The 22,175-nt window shown below is 42.0% G+C and overlaps 1 protein-coding gene across 1 annotated transcript in view; it reads left to right on the forward strand.

Moving 5' to 3' along the window:
* Positions 1-22,175, forward strand: part of SLTM (SAFB like transcription modulator) — a 39,326-nt gene that overhangs the window by 9,307 nt on the left and 7,844 nt on the right. Inside the window, exons 3-16 of the mRNA XM_081838814.1 lie at positions 4,182-4,246; positions 4,655-4,825; positions 6,911-6,958; positions 7,980-8,004; positions 9,343-9,811; positions 10,371-10,420; positions 12,400-12,512; positions 16,627-16,776; positions 17,418-17,527; positions 18,232-18,389; positions 19,595-19,686; positions 20,231-20,394; positions 21,102-21,282; positions 21,999-22,123. Of these exons, the coding sequence (XP_081694940.1) occupies positions 4,182-4,246; positions 4,655-4,825; positions 6,911-6,958; positions 7,980-8,004; positions 9,343-9,811; positions 10,371-10,420; positions 12,400-12,512; positions 16,627-16,776; positions 17,418-17,527; positions 18,232-18,389; positions 19,595-19,686; positions 20,231-20,394; positions 21,102-21,282; positions 21,999-22,123 (1,921 nt within the window). The remainder of the gene's footprint in view (positions 1-4,181; positions 4,247-4,654; positions 4,826-6,910; positions 6,959-7,979; positions 8,005-9,342; positions 9,812-10,370; positions 10,421-12,399; positions 12,513-16,626; positions 16,777-17,417; positions 17,528-18,231; positions 18,390-19,594; positions 19,687-20,230; positions 20,395-21,101; positions 21,283-21,998; positions 22,124-22,175) is intronic.

Below are 22,175 nucleotides of genomic sequence, written 5' to 3' on the forward strand. Positions count from 1 at the left end.
TGCTCTGCAACTGGCTGTACAGGAGAGCTGAGGGGAACATCTTTGACTGAATTTGCTCTGAGGACTGCTAGGAAGCTCCAATACAAAACAACAACAACAACAACAAAACAGGCTGCCAAGCCAGCCAGCCTTCCTCCAGGTCTTAGAGAAGGCTGCTGGATGCTTATAACAGGCAGCACAGAGGAGACCAAGTGCTGCTCCTAGTTGCAAAAGGAAGCATCTTTTACCTCAATAAGCCAACCCCTGCTCCCACAAGCCAAAGACCACAAGGGTCTCTCTACCCAAGAGAAGAACGTCGCCCACTAATGTTTCCCATTTTTTTATGTCAGAAGACAACCCTCCCAATACCACAAATTGCAAAAAGAACCAAATATTTTTTTTACAAAAAAACAAATAGAAAGTGCTGTTGCATTGGGGGCGGGGAAATGGTGACTAACCATTCTGTTTTTGTGCCCACAACCCAGCTTCTAGGAGACAGTTGGTGAATAGTTTTTGCATCTCAGTTTCTAACACTGATTGACAGTTATTCAAGGTCAATTTAGAGTTCAGTTCTGGAAAATAATAATAGTCTAAAATATCTTGACAGTTGGTTATCACCCAATTCCGTATAGCACAGCACAGGAAAACACTCAATTGGTATAGTAGTGATTCTTTTAATATATTTTAACTAGATGCAGTCCACTCTTGCCTCACAGGTTGACCACCTGTATTCTATATATGGATATTGTACACATTTCCCAAAACTTTAATGGAGTTCAAAGAGACCCACAAATTTCAGTGCTGTAGGGCATTTGAGTAAGCACTGCTACCAAATAACTTTAGGGCAGGTTCAGTCAGCTTCCCTCCCTTATTGTAATAGAACATTTATCAATGCCCCTCTGGTTTTCTAGGCTTGGACTTTCCATTTGACACTTCCACTAAAGAGTGCACCCAAGTATCTAAATGAGGCAGTTTGTTCTATAGCTTGCTTCTCTAAACACAATTTATACCAAGGTCTGTCTTTGCCAAAATCATAATCCTGGTTTTATAGCAATTCATAGATAGGCTTTCCTGGTTACAGTATTTAGTGATCACCTCCAGGAGATTTTTGGGTTCCAGTCAGGAAAGTGAGAGGAGCACTAAATCATCTACTTACATCAAGATTGAGATCATTCTGTTCTTAATTACCAGAAAGCTAAAAGGCATGGGGGCCAGTATGCAACCTTGCTTTCACTCCTCATGACATTTTAAAGGCATCAGTCATTTAAACCATTTAAACTTACTATGACTTACTATGACCCTCATTTTTGTGTTTCTGCCTAGTTCTTGAATCAATAGCAGAAGTCTACAGTCAATGTTAGCAATTTGAAATTTCTTGCACAGTCTATTGCAATTAATAGAATTGAATGTAGCAGACAGATCAATAAAGGTTGCGTAGATTATTCTTAATGTTCTTAGTATATTTCTTTATAATATGGTTCCGAGTAAAACATTGATCAATGGTACTGCGTCCTCTGAACCCTGCTTATTCATGAATAATGTTACTTTGCAGCCAGTTTGATAACAACCTAATTGGCTGGGCCCACCCATGCATAAGTGAAGTGCATGTAAGTGGAGAACACCCTGGAGAGTCCTCATGGCGCCTGAAGATACCTTTCCCAGAGCCCAGAAGACTTCCTCTTCAGGCTCTGGAAAAGGTGTCTTCATAAGTCATGAAGACTTCGGAGCTCCGTGGTTTCCTTGCAGCAGGCCTTTGTTGAGACTGCTCCGCCTCCCACCTAACAGCTGATGTGCAGGGTACTACAGCAGCAGCAGCTGCTTCCCTACACATCAGCAGAGCAGCTCAAGAAAGTCCCAATGGCCCTCCAGCTCGTGAGGACACCCTTTCCAGAGCTCAAAGAGGACATTGGGGAGTTGCCTGTATTTAAAGAGTGAAAAAAAATGTTCCCTTAATTCCAGGAAGTTGTACTATAAATTATACAAAATTTCAGCTTTTCCCATCACAAGTTCTATAACAATGAAAGTTTAAATATAATTTAACATAAAGAGCATGCTGTCATACAAGTAGCTTATGTTGTGCAGTAAAGGATAAAACTCTGCTCAGTAAATTTACTGAAGATTTTGTTTTGTAGTATTTGAGGGGGAAACCAAAAAGTTTTTTTAAAAAAAGAACTTTCAGTTGAAAAATTACAGGCCAAGCTATGAATTTGTGGAAGCACAGCTGCTGAAAAATAAATCACCCATTGCTAAATCAAATTGAGTGATGTGATTCTCTGCTCAACTGAGCTAAATAAAGATATTCAAACGCTGTTTTTTGCAGAAATTGAGTGCTTTTCAAGGTGGGCATCTTAAGTTCCAAGGAATAGTGTTCAACAAAGTGGCTTTTCTGGAAAAATCTGAAACTTCCACATTTCCTTAATATTGTGCCTGCATGTAGGAGCCATCCATTCATTGTTACTAATTTACTTGTGAAGTAAAAAAATTTCCACAGAAAAATTAAGCATTGAGATTTTTTCACTTTTGGAAACATTTCTTCCAATCATCATTAGTAGTATGGGTATTCTAACCCCACAGGAACAGTGACTACTGGGGCATGTGAATACTACCTGTTCTTAGTTTTTAGAGGTGTACATTAAATTTACAAACACCTTAGAATATTTGGCTGTGGTAGTTGTTTGGTTAGTAAAAAAACTGAAAGCATTAAGTTGGTTGAGATGCATTTATCCATATAATGTCATCCAATTTTCTTAATATATTGTACACTTGTTGAATGACCAAAACTAAGTTTAAATCTAAAATGTTTATTTTTTATATCATCCCATTTTTTTTTAGTTATGAAGGTTTGAAGTTTTTTTATTAAAAAAATGGCAATTTTGGCCTTGCCAGACTACACAAAATCATTAAAAGCTCAGCCCAGAATTAAGACATTTCAAAACTCAAAATACCAACCTATTCAGAACTGCATGGGCTTTACTATGATATGTCATAAGATGGGCTTACTTTAAATTTTTAAGTACTTCATTTCATGGACATTACAACAAAACATATCAAACAAAATTATTATGACACCTCTGTAACTCTTTAACTGGTGCTAAAAATTGGATCACTTGATATGGAATGACCCAATGTCAGTTTATTATTATTACATTTATATTCCACCTTCCTTCCCAGAAACTCAGTGTCAGTACATGGTTCCTCCACTCTCTGTTTAATCCTCTAGATTAGGCTGAAAGTTGGTGACTGGCCCAAGGCGAGATTCATGGCCAAGTGGGCATTTAGACCCTGGTCTCCCAGGTCCTAGTCCAACTAATCACTGTACCATGCTGGCTCTCAGACAGATAAGGATATGTTGATGATGATGATAAAATGGTATTATTGTTAAACCCCGTCCATCTGGCTGGGCTTAGCCAGCCACTCTGAGTGGCACTCACATGGCACTCAAATATATCTATTGAGGGACATGAATGCTCTACTCATGTGGAAGCCTTAACCTCTAGTAGAATTTACAGATTAATTTGTCTGATGTTGACGTCACATCTTAACCTGGGGCAGCAAATGTACCCCTCAGTTGTTGTGAACTCTTAACTCCTTGAACACAAATGTGTTACTTTATGATACCTGTTTGGAAGATTTCTTTGGCTAACAAGGAGAGTTGTATAGATACGCAAGTGACAATGTGATATGAGAATATGAGTTCAAGCCGTGTGTTTCTTACAAGAAGGGGGTATTCTGTGATTCCTGTGGAGCAGGGCCAAGTAGCACTGCGTGATCCTAGGGCCAGTAATGCAGCTGCACTACGCAGTAGAATAACACATGAAGGGGATGTTAATGATGAATTTCCATAACTGAGAGGCAGAGATGCTCACCAATTCAAATCTTTTACTTGATAGCAGGCAGTTGCAGAAGACTATCAATCTAGATTGTCACAGTATAGATTTAGATTAAGTTGATTAAGTTCTGTCTGTACCACAAGCTGTCCCCCAAAATGTAATATGAAAAAGGCTTCCTACAGCATTCAATGTATTGTTGCTATGGCTTGTTTCTACTTGGGGTAAGCGGCTAGGTGATTGATTGTATGTTTTTGGGTTAGATTGTTTTTCTGGAGTGCCTTATTCGTTGAGGGCTTTCCTGAGTCTTGTGGTGAGAGAGACACTTGAAACGGAGCAGATACAAGGTTGTCATTGGCATATCATGTCTTTTAGGTAAAAAGCAGGAAACTGATGAATTAAGTGGTGATACTTCAGTGGAAGATGATTCCATGGTCAAGGTAATTCTGCTATGAAAAATAAAATTGGGGATCCAGTCCTAAGTTTTGCCAATTCATTCTCACTTCTAAACAATTTTGACTGTAAACCATCTTTGATACTGAATTTGCAGTTTATTGTTATTCAGACTAAGTTAGATGCTCTTGGTTCCCTTTGATTTGAGTGGGAGTTAAGTCATCACTAACACATCCCATTGAGCTCAGCTTCCTTCATCTGTATACAGTTCTATCAGACCTTGCATACCAACTGTAATAAAGTATTGTTGGGCAAGTTATCTGTCAAGGAAGCATGAACGCTTTGTAATTTGATGAAGAGACCTTATGTTTAGTTAGAATCCTAGGTTTTAAGGCTACTGAATTCAAGATACAAGAAATTTCCTTCTGATATATAAGTGTTGCTCCTATTGAAAGGAGAGTGAACTGGAAGCTCAAGATGCAAGTGACCAGGATGGAAATGATGAATTGAAAGAGTCGGAAGAATCCGCAGAAAATGGAGAGGAATCCTTGAATTCTAAAGCGGTGCCTCGTGTAGACAAGAAGAAAACTCATTCAAAGCAGACAGAGAAGGACTTGGAAATCCAGGTATATTGCAATATAAGTAAATTATTAGGATGGCATCTACAACTTTCCTTTCAAAATTTGTCCCATTAACATTCCATAAATTCACCTTCTCCCTTGCCCATGGTGATTGCCTGTCTCGTCTTGGGTCAGTGCCCCTTCTTCCACAGCAACATCCACCTCGTTGCTGTTGCTGCCTCATACAAAAGTCAGGCCAAGGGATAGAAATTGCACCGCCTTTCCTCCATGAACAAAGTGGAGAGGGAAAAGGGGTACAAATTCCCTCAGGAAGGAGCAATGATGGAAGCAACAGAAATAAGTGCTTTGTTTCCATTTGTGTATGTGCTAATCTGTTGCCTCCTCTCATCCTCTGTGCAATGTGAATGTTTAAACCAATGGAGCTCTTATGCACCAGCCTGAACCTCCTCTGCAGCTATGCTGGCTGGTCCAAAACTGGGAATGTAATTCTAGCTTGCAAAGCACAGCCTTTGGAAGACAGGTATGAAGCGCAGTCTGGCAGCTAGTGATTGCTAGTTTTATTTTCAGTGAATTGGCAGATTCACAGGAGATAAACAAGTGCTGGGAGGATTGCATCCAAGGATGGGTGGGTAAATTGGTTTAACCCTTGCCTTCTACCATGCAGTCCTAATTATCCCCACCTTAATCCCAAATGCACTCTTCAGAGAGAGATAACAAAGGCAACATAAATGGAGAAAGTGCCATTTTAGAAACCCAAGCTTAAGTGAGCAACAAGATGTAATTTCTCCTCTCCTCCAGTTCAGTTGTGACATTGGAAAGAGGTGTCATCTGAATTACTCATGGTTGCTTCAGGTTCTGTGCGGCAAAACACACTTCGTTTCTATTTATCTGTCTTTCAAGGCCCCTTCTGTGTGATGCCATCACTCTCATTGGACATGAGAAGAGCTGGCATTTATGAAGTTGTTGGTGGGATCAAGATGTCAGTGTGAACCTTTCCCCAACCTATTCCCACTTACTTGGGAGTAAGTGCCATGGAACTCTGAGGCTTACATATGACTAAGCCTGCTTAGAATCAAGCTGTTAAGAACACTTTCCTTAGCTAAATATAGTAAGGGAGAACAGGGGTAAAATAAAATAATTCCATTGATCTGCTCATGCAAGAAGATAAAAGTCCTGAATAGGATTTACTGCCATGGGAAACAATTAATTGTCCAAATTTTGATACAGCTACAGAACTTGTAGTTCTTTGTGCTGAACAATCATAACAACCAGCACATATTTGATTAGACACAACCTCTCTGTTTGTCATCTTCCCTAAATCTTTTGGCAAGAATGTTTGTTTGCAAGTGATGCTGGGATGAGTACATTGCTAGAAAATGATTGGCCATCAATTCCAGACTCAGTTGATGCTAAGATCTAATTTCCCTTTGCTTCTTGCCTCTTGCTGCAACTGTGTAGTGTAAAAAGTGCATTAACTGCCAGCGAGAGTGTTTACCATTTGTGACAGTTTTTCTGGGGGAACAGAGCTCCTTGCTTCCCCATATGTCTCCAGAGATTGGAGTGGGTAAGAGAAGCCTTTCTGTCCTGTTGCAAGGTATTGTGGTGCTCTCTGGTTAATGGAAGAACCTTATTAAGGCAAAACCTTTGCATGGCACTGTTGACAGTAGCTCAATTTATGGACAGTTTGTGACTTGTCTTATAATATTGTTCAGTAACTTTAATATATTTGGAAATGGAGACTGCCCTTTGTAAGCTCAAGAAAGGACTTGGTGTGGTTTTCATGGGTCTGAAATTTTGGTTGCCTAGCCACAACTGTGCAGAAGATGAAACAAAGAGAACTCAATGAGCTTTGTTCGGCTGGTCAGCATTCTGTTAGACAGGTCTGCTCCACTGCAGGAAATTATGGCAAGGTAGAGAAACTTGCTTAAGCAGAGGGTTGCAACATTACCAGCTGTCCCTTAGAAGGCATCTTCTTGTTACTGCTCACCTCCCCAGTGGGAGTGAACCACACCCAAGGCAACTTGTAAAAAGCAGTTGTCATTCAAAGTGCAAGTTCTTGGTTAGTGCATTTGCTTGCTTCTGAAGTAAGCCAACTTACTTAGGCTGTCTTTGTTTATTTCCTCATGTTAGGCCAGCAATATTCGAGATACAGAAGATGAAAGCTTTTCCGCTAGTCATGTAAGTTTCTAAATTGCCTTCTTAAACCTGATTAGAAAGCTGATTATATTTGAATTCAGCTAGAAGGGATCTATAGGGACCACCTCTAAAGTGTCAGGTTTAGTTGCATTGTAGAAAGACTTTGTATACCTTAATCTCTGTCATCTAATTCCACAAAACTACTGAAATAAATACCATGTGTTGTGGACTATGGATGAGATTATGGCTTGCACCTTACTGTCTCAAACCAGACTACTTAACTGTTCCCAGAATATTCCAGGATATCCCTGGGTCTGGTGTAGCACATTGTGCAAACTAGTGCCTATGGCCCCCCACCCCATTTTATTTTATTTTTAAAATATTGCCCTGCATTGGCTTTGCTTAACAGTCACCACTGCCGGACATGGATTCTTCCTTCTTGTGTAGTGAAAGAGCAGCCTTCACTAGAGTTAGTTACTTGCTCTGAACCAACTTTTAATGACATCTGCAGGAAGGTGAACTTGCCTTGAAACAAGGGTTTGGGGTGCTATTTAAGGGGCACCACAAGGGAGGGAGATGAACCATTAGCAAGTTTGACTGCACTAGTTCTATTGAAATGTGTGGGAGCAGGATAATTTCATAAATGAGAAGGATGTCTCTTGGGTTGTTGTACCTCAGTCACCAAAATCTTGCGGAGTTGTGTGGTCTTGGATTACATATATAAGACATTTAAAAGGCTTCCACTGGAAATTTTAGGACTTCCTGAATAATAGTCAAAAGGGAAATGGCAGTTCCTTCCCTAGATCTCATAGTATGTTTTTGGAGTTTCCATATTGTAGACTAATCATTCTTGGAAATAGTGGAAGCTACGAACCATCCACTAGTACTAGCTTAGAATGTAAAGCTTAATAGATTTCAGCTGGGCAGATATCTGTTAATTGAGTCTTTGCTTTATTAGAACAGGCACCTCAGTTTGTTCCTCTAGATTGCCATTAGTTTACTGGCTCTGTTTAAATTGAATTCTAATCTGGAATGCTTATTCAATTTTTATTTTATTTTACAGGATGGAGATGAAGAGAATGAGAGAGGTATGTTAGAAGTTCAGTAGAGTTTTGAGTGTTCTAATATGCTTCAAGTTGCCTTTTGTAAATGGCAGGTGCACCAGTTGATTCTCTATCAGGCATTTCAGCTATATCTGTGCCTTTGCAATGAAGAGTGGTTGGATCCATGCTCTCTGTTGGCTTTTCTGCTTTTAAATTGTGCATGTGCCTATCAGTTACTTCAGTGGATGTTGTTACATGCATATGACCACCACATGCCTTCAATGGAACAAAGATCCCAGACTCCGTAGATCTGAATCCTTTTTTCTCTTTTTTGTGGAGTGGGGGGTACGGTAAGTCTTTATGTCTATACATTCTCTTGCACTGCAGTAACAGATAGGTGCCAGTTGAATATTACGTATTCTGCAGTTTGCAAGCCATTTGAACTACGGGCCACATTCTGCTTCCACACATTGGCAATTGCCACATCATGCTTTACAGCCTCACATGACATTTTGGAACAAGTAACAATGGAATCATCTAATCAGCATTGCCTTTAAAAGCTACAGAAACCCACCCTGGCTTCACATTCTTGCTAAAGAAGACTTCTAGAGAGCATGCTAAGGACCTTGCATGTTGTGGACTAAAGGACATGGAATCATTGTGACTCAAGCATAACAGTGGAAATCTTGAAAGGGCACTTGTGGGTGTAAGCCACAGACTTGTGTTTGGAAGGGATCCGAAGGCAGAAGCTTTTGTGGAACGTAAGAATGCTGATGGAAACACTGTTAACAGAACTGAGAGTATTGACCCCATGGACACAGGATGAAGACTCCGCATCCTTTCTGAACTTTGGCCTAAGTTGGTGCATGAACAAGAACAGCCGACATCTGCGACTTCACCATGGCTGACAGCAAGAGTTGGAACGCAGAGGACAGTGGTTATGCAGCTATGAAGGATTCGTCTATTGAACTATGAGCCATTAGAAGGATATTGGAAGACAAAAAGACTTGTCAGTGGAAGTGTAGATATACTGACAAGCAGTCACTATTTGGTCATGAAGAAAAACTTCTTTGTACATTAATGCCAACGTTGGAAGCCAGATACTTGTATTGAAGAACAGGTATCTGCTGGATGGAACCTTTGTCTAACTTCTGTTCTATTTTGGTATTTATGTCTAGAAAATTTGTTTGCCATGAAGAATGAGTGATCCTGGGTAAAGGATTGGTTTATATGTTAATGCCCCTTATGCTTTCCTTCCCCCCCAACCTTCCATCAGTTCTAATAACTGGCTTTGTATTTTCTAGGTCCTCTCTTCTAGCTTATACATATGCAAATGTTTAAACTTCTTGTTTTGCCATATTTATTCCTGTTAAATCCTCTTAGATAAAGCAGGTTCTGGTGATGGTACACAAGAAGTATCTAAGCCTCTTCCTTCAGAAGAGAGCCTAGCTGAGGCTGATCACTCTGCTCAGGAAGAGATGGAAGCTAACGTGTCTGTGAAAGAAGCTGAGGATGATAACATATCGGTTACAGTCCAGGCCGAAGATGCCATCACTCTGGATTTTGATGGGGATGACCTTCTAGAAACAGGTAAAAATCTGAAAATTACAGATTCAGAAGCAAATAAGCCAAAAGACGGACAAGATGCCAGTGCATCGAACCTGGAGAAGGAAAGCAAGGATTATGAGATGACAGAGAACCATAAAGATGGTAAGAAGGAGGACTGCGTGAAGGGGGATCCTGTCAAGAAGGAAGCCCGAGAAAGCTCGAAGAAAGCAGAATCTGGAGACAAAGACAAGGATACTTCGAAGAAAGGTCTCTCGTCTACTGGGGCCTCAGGTCAAGCAAAGAGGTTTGTCTTTCTATGTCAGTTCTTTAAGATACTGCCAGCATTCGATAAGATCACTCTGCATTAAGGGGGTAGCAGCTTAGTATCTTATGCTCCTGCCTATAAAATGTTTTGACGGCCATAAGTTACCTGTGTGTTCCTTAAAAAAAAATCGGGATCTTCGTATATGCTTTGTCCTGCTGGCTGCATTGGCGAATTGACAGCATTTTATTTTTTATTTTTTCAAATAGTCAAGTTTTATGTATCCTTGTGATGATGGTAATGAACAACTCTCAGTTCTGAGAAACACCAGTATGAAGTCAAGTCCCAGTCCTGAAAGGTGGAGAAGATTACCATATCCACTGAATAAAATTGTCAGAAAATCTAGATCTTCGGGCATCTTGGGGAAAATCAGTGCAAGAAAACCATGATGAGGGAAAATCACTTTTCCTCAAATAACAGTCCAGCCCTCCTTTTTTTTTGTTTTTGTTTCCTTTTTTTGAAATGACTTGCTTAATAATGTAAGATTCTGGACAAGCAAATTCTGCATGTTCAATTTTCTTTGATTTGTTCCTCCTTTTAGCTCTACTAAGGAATCTAAAGAAAACAAGGCTTCATCAAAGGATGAAAAAGGTAATGTGTCCTTTGTGATATGTTGCTATCTTGGATCTGGTAGCAAGGCCATGAGACTAGAACGCTTCAGGGATGTTTCTGCCTGTCCCGGAGGGGGCGATGCTTATGCCCTCCTCACCTTCAGGTTTTTTCCTTTCCGCTATACAGCCTGGCTTCAATTAGCTGATTTGAAAGGTTTTTTTTTTACACAGCAGGCTACTTCTAAGTGGGGTGGTATGACTGTAGTTACTTTAGATGACCAGGTGTCAATCTTGCTCCACTGCTACTTTTTATGCTATTGAGTGAGTGGGGAAACATTGTAGAAGCAAAAGTGTTCCTTCCATTGCTGCTAACTTGTGCCTGTGACTTAACAAACGTTTCCCCAAACATCTTTGTGGAGAAGGAGGATCCTACTGAATATATCCTTAGTTGTATTCCAAATATTGTTTTTTACTCGAAAAATGTTTCATACATCCAGTTGTTGATTACATTGCTCTGTTGTATTCTCATCCTAGAAAGAATCTATAGATTGTTCATGCTAGGTAGTAAAGTTAATTGTAAATGAAATTTTAAATAGAAGACATCTTCATTTGAGACAATGGTCTCCTTACAAGATGGCATCTGAAATGAGGTGAGAAATCCTAGGCTTGGGCATTTGACTGGTCAGGCACAGTCAGCAAATAAGTTAACTTCTTTAAATTTAGTGGATTACTATAACTTAACAGTTTTTGGTAAGGTTTTTGTAACTGAACAATTTCAGTGGGCAGTGTCTTTAGTTTTTCCCCTGGAATACTTAGGGAAGCCTATCATTATACTTTTTAAAAATGAATTTCAAATAAGTAAAACAAAATAACAGCACAATAAAAAAAAAAATCAGTTGTGCTAAGAGAGCCAATTCTTCAAGCATGAGCTTCATTATGAAGGAGATGCTGCCTGGTTTCTGGAGTAAGCAGGACTGAGACATGGGCTATCCTTGGCGAGGGCATTTGCCGCTAACTGCTTATATTCCTGTTTGGAGGAGCCTGCAGTTACTGCAGCTGTTCCATAGAAGCAGCTTTGCACTGCTCCTGTGTGTTTGCCCCTGACTACTGCAAGGCTTGGCTGCAAACTGCCTTTTCTGCCTCCCTTGCTAACAAATGGCGCCATCATGAAATAAATGCAATATAGTGGCAATCTGAGTTGCATGGAATATTTGACAACTCTGCTGACTATCCTGCAAACCTAATAGATCAGGGGTCAGCAACCCTTTTCAGCCGTGGGCCGGTCCACCGTCCCACAGACCATGTGGTGGGCCAGACTATATTTTTTGGGGGGAAATGAACAAATTCCTGTGCCCCACAAATAACACAGAGATGCACTTTAAATAAAAGGACACATTCTACACATGTAAAAACATGCTGATTCTCGGACTGCCCACGGGCCGGATTGAGAAGGTGCTTGGACCACATCCAGCCCCCAGGCCTTAGGTTGCCTACCCCTGTAATAGATCCTTGCTTGAAATATGTCCTCAGCCGACATAACTTGATGCAAGAATGCTAACTAATGGGTATTTAAAACAACAACACCATGAAGTTTGTAAGGTGTGATTTTTTAAAAATGGAGGCACATACCTGTCATTGTCTTCTCAAAGGTATCTTAGAATAGTCTGCTTGTTGGGACCATAGAATAGTAGAGTGTTGACTAATCTGAGCTGTGGCAGCTCTCTAGGAGCTCGTGAGGAAAGGGTCTTTCTCGTCACCTGCTATCTGAGTGGTTTCTGGATGTGCTTGCTTTAGAAAATCTTTAAAAGTGCATTGTAAGTGTCTTTGCTGCTGTAAAATTGGTGGCACAGATTGCATACCCTCCAAATCTCCCCTCTTGCTCTCTGATCTTGGTCTTTGTGCACCGTTTGCTTATTAAAAGAAAATTGTGGGTAGAAGTCATCTTCCAAAACTGCACTTTACCACTTGAATGCTAGTTTTTAATATTGACACTGAAATGTTCTGTGAAATTTGTTTTAGGAAGTGCAAGCAGTGGGAGCAGCAGCAGCTCTACTAAGAACTTATGGGTTAGTGGCTTGTCTTCTAACACAAAAGCCGCTGACTTGAAAAATCTCTTCGGCAAATATGGGAAGGTATGGTTCCATTTTACAGTATCAGTTAATGAATATGACATTGACTGAGGTTGCAAACAGTGTTCACACACTTGGGAGTGGTATGGCTTTAAACACAAACAAACAATAGTTTCACTTAAAATAGCTTAGATTTGAATGTATTACTCATCTCTCAGAATTCATCTCTCAGAACTGAATCTAGACCCTTGACTGTTGAGCTAAAACCTACTTTTCCATATAAAAGAACAAGACAGAAGCAAAAAAATAAAGACTTTAAGATTAGACTTCATACAATAACCTATTATGTGCAAACTATGGGTACTTGGACATTCAGCCAAAGAGTGTGGAGACCTAATTTTCCATCTTCTGGAGAGAAATGCTGTTTTGTCCAGCTATCAGTCTTTTCTTCTGGAATGTATTTGGCACTTACTCTTCAAGAAACTGATCTTACGTAGTGTCCTTGCATGTGAACAGGAAGCCAGGCCAAAATCTTTTAACTTAAAATTGTTCCCCTACACAGTTATAAACTGTGTAGTAGGCACCAAAGGCTTGTGGGCTATATAACCAGAGGACTTGAGAGCATAAGAGCTCTGTTGGATCCTGCCAAAGGCCCTTATGGTCCAGCATCCTGTTTTCACAGGGTGTAGCGGACTCATCCCACTAACTGCCCCCAATTAAATGTAGCAGGCCCACCGCACAGTATGCGAACAAATTTCTTCCATTTACCACAGGCTATCTTGTGGGGAGGTTGTGTGAGGGGAACTTTGTTTCAGGGAGTCTCAGGCAGGAGTTGATCAAACAAGGAAAGTTTTATTTACAAAAAGAGATTGGTGACACAAAGTTGGGCTAGGAAGAAGTTAACTTTTACTTAAACTAAATATAAAGATGTCACAGGCTTAAACGCAGTAGTATATGCACATCTTTTCTTAAACTTCAGTTGCTAAATATGGGTCGCTGCACTTCAGGTAAATGTTCCAGTTTCTAGAATAGGTGGTGAAATGCGTAACTCAGTTTCTCTTGTTCCTTTACTTAGTTATGACAGGTGTTTCAGGTAAATACTTTGGACACAGCACAGCTTCCTTCACAGCTTAATGCTCTGTTTCGTGATCTGTTTCATCATTTACCCCCTCTCACTTCTGAGGTATAAGAGACCTTGGGATCCCCTCTTAGCTGGCTTGGGAGTCTTCTTTTCCTTCTTTTCCTTCCACCTGACGGGAAGGAAACGCAGGGGGTCTGTAGTCCCACAGCTTCTCCCTCCCCTGCTCAGACTCAGCCCTCCAGGCAACTCCTGTCTCCTCAATCTCTTCAATATGAGGCTCCTTCCTCTAGCTACATTCTCCTCAGAGCGGATGCTAAACTCACATTTGAACCCACTCTCTCAGACAAACCCATTCCTAATCCCTTTCTCCCATCTCAAACCAAACTCAACCCTGTCTCGCTCCAGCTCTTTCCCTTCTCTATCCCTATCTCAAGGCTTCCTCAGAAGCTGCTCCTTTTATGTGCCCCCCCATTCTGCTCCTCCCCTCTCTGTGGCCAGCTGACTTTGTAACCAATCAGAAAGAGGCTCCAACCCCCTGGTGGAACTCTGAGGGACCTCCCATCACCTAGGGGCCAACCAAAAGCCTATATGGGAAGCCTGCAAGCAGAATCTGAGTGCGTGCAACTGTGTTCTCAATTATGCTTGCCAGCAACTGATGTAGTGGATTGCATCCAGTTAAATTCTACTCAGAGTAGACCTATTGAAATGGACACACCCAAGTTAGTCATGCCCATTAATTTCATTTAGTCTACTTGGCGTATGACTAACATTGGATACAACTTGCTGCCTCCAATATGCTCCCGGGGAGTAGAAAGTCTCTAGTTGCAGGTGGATCTTTAATTTTGTTAGAGTAACAGGTAAGTGTGCATGCTTGTCTTGTTCAGAAAATACAGAAATTACAGTGGTACCTCAGGTTACATACGCTTCAGGTTACAGACTCCGCTAACCCAGAAATAGTGCTTCAGGTTAAGAACTTCGCTTCCGGATGAGAACAGAAATCTTGCTCCGGCGGCAGGAGGAGGCCCCATTAGCTAAAGTGGTGCTTCAGGTTAAGAACGGACCTCCAGAACGAATTAAGTACTTAACCCGAGGTACCACTGTAGTTTGGAGTCCATCACTGTCTGTAGGCCCACCAGTTCCCCATCCTGACTTTAATACTACCTCAGGGAATGTTACTAGCTAAGAAGCATATTTTCTTCCCTTCCTTTTAAAAAACTGTTTGCCCCATGTTCTTCCATGTACACTCACCTTCAATTGAAGAGACTGGCAGGCCGGGTTAGCAAAAATTGAGTTCCAAGCCCAGCTCCTAATGGTTGAAAGTAAAGCAGATGCCACACTAAGTGGTGGCAGCAATTGATGCTAAAGTAAATTTTGAGAGCCAGCAACGCTAACCTGTTGAAGTTTCAGGGAAGGAGACAGAGAGATGCCAGTGCTCTTTTCTTCTCTACCCACTTTCCAGTAAGGGGCATAAACTACTATTCATGCCCAGCCATTTCAGGTTATGACAGTCAAAAATAGCAGGCTATCATAACACTAGATACAGGAGGAAGAGGATATGGGTTTGTATGTTTGAACAAAGATGGTACATCTTGATGTAAACAAGAACAGCAGTTAAGCAAAGGGGTGAAAATAGAGACCACTTTAATATAGTATTGCACGAGGATCTCTCACTTGTCACCATTTATCTAGAAGACTCTCACCATTTATCTAGAAGACATGGCATTGTACAATATTATAATTAATACATAAGATCAATACTTACAGAGCAAATAGCCAGTTCTGCATTCAATTAATTTCTAAAAATGCTTGGCAAAACCGACAGTTTCAGCAGACAACAGAATATCACAATCCTCAGGTTTCAGTAGAAAGTGTTCCAAAGTCCTGGAGCCACTTTGCTTTTTTAAAAAAAAGTCTTGGTTCGCAAAAAACAAACAAGTGATAACTGTGAGACAGTCAGTAGGGCTTCTCCAGATGATGGCAGTGTATAAGGGACAATTTGGTCCTTCAAGTCAGTGGCGTAGCATGGGTTGTCAGCACCCGGAGCAAGGCAAGTAATTTGCGCCCCCTAACCCGTGGATTTGCGCCCCTAACCTGTGGATTTGCGCCCCCCAACCCCCAGATGTTGCGCCCGGTGCGGCTGGCCCCCCCTGCACCCCCCACGCTACGCCACTGCTTCAAGTAACCTGGTCATAGGCTTTTTAGGACTTTACACACAAACAGTGGTATATGCATAAACCAATTTAAGGTGTGTCTAAAAAACTTGGGATTGTGCGCATGTGCACAGTGCTGAACCCAGAAGTGACCCGAAAAGTCACTCAGCACATCACAGAAAGGGTGGGGTGGGCTTATACCCGCATGGTGCTGGGAATGGAACCTCTGCAAAATGCTTGTCTACTGTACTTTGAATGTAGCGCCATAATATACTGGAAGCCAGTGCAGAGCTTTCACCACTGGTGTAATGCAGCTGGTGCAGGGCTAGTGTAACCAGAAGCCACACCCAACATTCTGCACTTGCTGCAATTTCTGAGCCAGCCTCAAGCGTAGCCCCACATAGGGCATAATACAATAGAGGTTACCAAAGCCCACATCACTGTGACCTTAGTATCCATGTCTGGGAATGGTCATAACTCAATCTGAGGGAAAGCACTTGGCCACTGTGGATGTGGTTTTTGCCATATAAACTGCCTAAAATGGGCTCGTAAGAAAGGTACATTTTAGCAGGGCTGTTCCCCTACCAGCATCATGCCCAAGCTTGCATGTATCATTCATGCATTCTGACCACTTTCTTGGTGCAACAGTAATGTTCACTTGTTTTTCTTTGCAAGAACAGGTGTCATCATCACACACACACCCCGACTAAAAAGCTGCTTTTCTCCTGGCCAGCAAACCTGATGTTGAGGCATACAAATTGCCAGGTCTAATGTGGCATCAGATCATAATGACATAACTGTGAATTTTTCTCTGGCTGTCCCAGTGCATGAGATGTATGCAACCTAGTTGCTTACTGATATTTAGGTATTGCCTCTGGATGTAGAGTAGCAAATGATGAAGATGTCAGTTTAAAACCATGACTGTTTCCATTTCTTTTTCTTACAGGTTCTTGCTGCAAAAGTGGTCACCAGTGCCCGAAGCCCTGGAGCCAAGTGCTATGGCATTGTGACCATGTCATCGAGCACAGAAGTGGCAAGGTGTATAAGCCATCTTCACCGTACAGAGCTGCATGGGCAACAAATTTCCGTTGAGAAAGTAGGTGTGACGTGCGCTCTCTTAACAGACAGGGGCAATATCTGTGGAGGGGAAGATGCATCTCTTCAAGAAACTGGGAGGGAAGAACTTATCCCTTCAGAAGAGGGATGCCACCTCCTTGACTCTGCTCAGCGGGCCTTGAGGAAATGGGCTGGGTTTAAAGTAGATGCTGTTGGAAGTGAACTCAACCTGAAACTAAGCCAGGCTGCACATTTCATATCTAGACCAACAAACAGTTGGTCTGGAATTAATTTGGGAAGGGAAATGCTTTAGCAGTTAGGCCGGCATCCTACTGAATTATAACAGTGTTAAATAATTTGGAGAAAGTTCTTATGTGACTCTCCTCCTACAATGTATGTATGTATGTATGGGATGGGCTTCCAAAAATAAAAAGAAGAGCTGTATTGGAATTAGTTGTCCATGGTTTCTCCGGGGTGCTGTCCTGTGATCTTCTGTTTCCTCCTCCGCCTCATATTCAGAGTAGCAATTGGCTGGATATATAACAGAAAACGATGACTGATAGCAAAAAGGAATGCATCCCTTTTAAAGTTTATTTTAGTCCATTGAGAAATGGCTCTATGCTACACGTCCTGGTTGGCAGTCAATGTGTAACGTACTTAATTTTAAAAAATAAATTGCAGGTAAAAGGTGATCCTTCCAAGAAAGAACTGAAGAAAGACAATGATGAGAAATCTGGCTCCGGTAGGAATCCTGGAGAAAAAAAGACGACTTCAAGCGACAAAGCCAGCAAGTAAGAGCCTGATCCTGGAACTTTTGTGTAACCAGAATTTGTTTGGAAAAAACATGAGCCCAAGTGCTGCTTCCTGTATTTTTAAAACAAAAATAAAAAAATGGTTTATCAGCAAAAGCTGGATTCGGCAACCTATATAAAGTATGCAGACTGAGGAGATATGCATAATACTGCTCTTGCTAGATAAGACATGGGGCAAGGAGCTGTGTAGCATTATAAATACTCACTCCCACCTACTAAAAAACTTCCTTAGTCACCTCTCTGGTTTGAGATTTCAACCTTTTCTGCCCATGTGCATTCCAGCGTATTTGATAACCATCTATCAATAATCCATCAGAACCAAAAACTTGCTTTTTCTTCAAATTATAGTTATACAGGCAACCCCCGATTTTCTCAAGGGTTGTGTTCTTGGTCCCCATGCACATTAGCGGCACACATAATCCTGCGCCGTTCCACTTCCATTCTGCCCTCTTCCAGGTCCAAAAGGACCCACACGTCAGTCGCCGCCTGTATATAAAACATGCAGTAACAAAGTTATTGTGAATTTTACTTTGCTCACTAACTCAGTCCATAACTCATAAATTCAATCCATTTGGTAACTTTTGTAACTTTAATGGCTATCCAAAGTCCTTCCCACTACTAAGCAAAAATTTAGTTTCTCAGAAAGTGAATTCTGTACCACCCCTGTTTGTTACCTTTTTTAGGACCCTCTCCAAAAAGGAGGATAAGAAATCTGACAAATCTGAGAAGAAAGAAAGCAAGGATGGGAAGAAACCTGAAGGCAAAGAAGAGAAGAGTGACCATGGATCCAGTTGTCCTGCTCAAGACCCTATGAAAACGGCAGAGGAAAAAAAGCGAATAAGTATGCATTGCAGCTGCTCTCCTTACAAACAAATCTCGACCATGTACTTGGGCCCCTACTATATTATGCTATTGCTTTTTATGCTAATGCTTTGAAAAGGATTAGGCTGTATAGTCGTACATTAGGCTGTATAGTCATACATTTTTGAGGCAGTGAGCTGGCATTTTAACAGGTATCACCTAGAGTTTCTCTTAATGTTAACAAATCTGCTTTAAATATTTTAGAGTGGAGTAGTGTTAGGCTCACTTGACACAAAATGGTGGTGCAGGGGCAGCGCCAGTCAGAAAATGGTGGCATATGAAGGCAGAATTTGGCAGTCAGTTGAAAATTACTGATGTCACTTTCTAATCTTACACGCCTTTGGAAATTGCTAAATTCTTTGTCGCAGTGTTTTCCTTGTAGCAAGGAGTTCTATGGTTCAGCTTTCCTCAAGCTAAGAACAGACATTTGCACTGGAGGTATTGTGATTTAGCCTCCCCCCTTTCAGCAGAATTTGCTGATCCAGAAGTTCTAAATGGGGAAAGCCTTTCCTTTTCCACCCTCACATACTCTCCAAAGTGTTTTTACCCTTCTCCTGTAAATTCTTCTCCCATTCCCCTTTCTCTTGTACTTTATCCACATGCATACTGTAGTGCCAGTTTCTTTCATTCCTCCTGCCTGATTTTTTTACTTTAACTTCTTCTATAGCAGCTTCCCTATCACACCCTCTTCCATTCTTATTCCCGGTTTGTTTGCTATTATTTAATAGCAAACTTTTCTCTCACTTTCTAATTTCCTTCAACACTTCCTCTGGCTCTTTCTTCCCTCTTCTCCCTGCTCCTCTCCCCACCCTGCACCCCAAACACTTCTGTCTCTTGGCCACTTTTACTCAGCATGCAAAGAGTTGCTGGTACTGTCCTTGTTCCAGCCAAAAAGCTGTGGCAGGACTGGAAGACAGGAGAGGCAAATAAAGAGGCGTTAGGCAGGCTGTGGCCCTTAGGGCCCACCTGAAGATATTCCAAGGCCCACTGATTAAGAAACATGGATCTAGAACAATTAGCATGGCTTCTTGTAAAATCCAAATCCAAATTAGTTGGCCTTTACATCAGAAAAAGTACCTTTAAATTTTTTTTTTTACATGTTCCTGGAACATGTGCAGACTTAGCAAAATGGCTTTTGTGTTTTTTCTTATGTGAATAATTAAGCATGTAATTTATCTTCCAAAGGTGTAAAAAGTCCAAGTCATATGGTAGTCCTAGACCAAACAAAAGGAGACCAAGTTCACACCAGGACAATAAGAAGGGGACGGTTTGAAAAAGTAAGTATTGCTCAAAACATTAGTCTGTTTAGGCCCTAATTCAGTTTATGTGAGAGTTGGTTTTAGCTGAGACAGAGGAGTGATGGGGTGCTGTGTCACAAAGGAGACTAGCTAACCACAATTTGACTTTTTTCTGAAGCCTAGGCAACTATAAGGCAGCTCTCACAGCAAAGTTTGGAAGTTCACTTGCAAAAGTCTTGATTAAATGCTGCAGTCAAGATTGCTATGCAAGCATCACTCCTACCTCCTATGCAATTGGCTCTTCTGGAGAAAGATTAGACGGGGGTCTGGAGTAGGAGGCACTTCCCACTCCCTCTTAGAGCCAGTTTTTCTCTTGCTGCCTCTGTAAGCAAACTTCCGTTTCACCTAAGACCCTGTCATAAACTGTTCTTAGTGGGAGTTTGTTCTTTATTTTACAGAGAAAGGGAGCTCTTGGGCATTGGGACCCTTCATAGTCCACAAGAAGCCAGATGACTCTTGGCATGCTGTAAACATGTAAAAGTGTCCCTAATTCTCATATTTATATAAAAACACTTGTCTCCAGCCACCTATGTTAAGGAACAAAGAGCGTTTTCTTCAAGACAAAATGAAGTTCAGAGACTACCGGGGCAGAAAGGACATACTGCCTTTTGAGAAGATGAAGGAGCAGAGAATGAGGGAGCACATTGTTCGGCTAGAGCGAATTCGCCGTGCTGTAGAGTTACGAAGGTAGGAGGGATGCTCAACACTTTGTTGCCATCAAGCTTCTCAGGTGCTTGGGGAAAACAACACCTTGAAGCCAAAACTAGACTCTGGCAGTTGGACTCCTGTTTCCAGGCATCTCATTGGCACTGAGAGAGGCAGGGATGATCCGCAGGATGGAAGTGGCGAATGGGAGGAGGGGTGCTTAACCTTTTTGTCCTCCCAAGTTCTAGACAGGAGAGTTCATGGCAAGCATGTAGTCCTATGTAGCTCCACCCTAATATGATGGTTGCTAGTGGAAGAACAGAAGAACAAAAGGTGACACCAATGAAGTGCAAGATGTTTCAGAAATCATTACTCACAATGATGTGGGAGAGAAGAGAGAAATTGCAAAGTGCTAAACGGTTTTCTGCCCAAGTGCAGTTACCCCCCACCCCAAATTGCACACTCTGGAGGAACCCCATGCCCCGTTATAACAAACCCCAGAGCATCCCTCAGAGCAGGTTGATGTTACTGCCATTGTCTGTAGAGAGTTCTCCGCCCATCTTGCTCGCCAAAGCACAAGAACCTGGCAAGTGTATTCTGCAGTAACTTTTTCAGCGTTGCCGTAACCATCAGTCGTGTGACTAACGAAGGAAGTCAAGTCCCAAAGGAACACCTTGTTCACTTGTTGGCCTTGGGCCTAAAAAGGCTGCCTGCAGCTGCCCCACCTTTGAAGCTCCCGCTTTTTGCAGGCGAAGAGAAATTGCCGAGCGAGAGAGAAGAGAGAGGGAGCGCGTCAGACTCCTCCGTGAGCGTGAAGAGCGTGAGCGTTTGCAGAGGGAGAGGGAGAGGCTGGAAATTGAGCGGCAGAAGCTGGAGAGGGAACGGATGGAACGAGAGCGCTTGGAGAGGGAGCGTATCCGTATTGAGCAGGTGGGTTTCCCTCGCTTTTATTTTCTGTTGCTTGCAGTCTGTCCAGCTTCTTTGAAGGGTGTTAGTTCCCTGGTGACAGAGACTCCTGCCAGGTGCTTTCTCTGTCACGTAGAACCCAGGAACTTGTCTGCTTCTTTACATAGTTGAACTTTCTGGGATACGTTTTGGTGCTAAGGTCCAGTTTCTGCCATTGCAACAAAATATGCAAATGGAGCCAAGTCTGCCTAGTCTTAATTAGCACAACTTGGTCCATCAGTAATGACATGATGGGAGGAACCGGTGGGGACCATGAAGAAAGATATGAGTGCAGCTGGATACTTTTTAGTCTTGGATTGTTAGCTTATGTGGTTTCTGAGGAGGGCTGGTAACATCAGCATTGCACTTTGTGTTGAAACCCTTTTAAAACACCAGGCACATCCACTTTGCTGCTCCTTTGGATCTCTTTGAGCTCTTGTACAGTGGTCAGTGCTAATTCTGCTCCTTCCCCAATTGTAGCTGAAGATCTGTGGCAGGGATGGGACACCGGTGATTCTCCAGATGCTGCTGTACTACAACTCCCATCAGCCTCTGCCAGCATGGCCAATGGCCAGGGATGATGGGAGTTGCAGTCCAACCTCTGGAGGGTCACAGATGTTCCCCATCCGTGTCCTCTGGCCTTCCCAGTGGGTTAACTTCTTCCAGTGCTCTTTAGAGATTCTTTCTCTTCTCCTGGCTAGGAGCGTCGCAAGGAAGCAGAGCGGATTGCTCGCGAAAGAGAAGAGCTTCGGCGCCAGCAGCAGCAGCTTCGTTACGAGCAGGAGAAGAGGAATTCCCTGAAACGGCCTCGGGATGTTGATCACAGGTAGTGCTTTTTTCCTTTTCAGGCTGGATGCCTGCTCCTCTGTCCCATTGGC

The sequence above is a fragment of the Podarcis erhardii genome, assembly GCF_964252035.2.
Source record: "Podarcis erhardii genome assembly, chromosome: 14".
NCBI classification, from domain to species: Eukaryota; Metazoa; Chordata; class Lepidosauria; order Squamata; family Lacertidae; genus Podarcis; species Podarcis erhardii.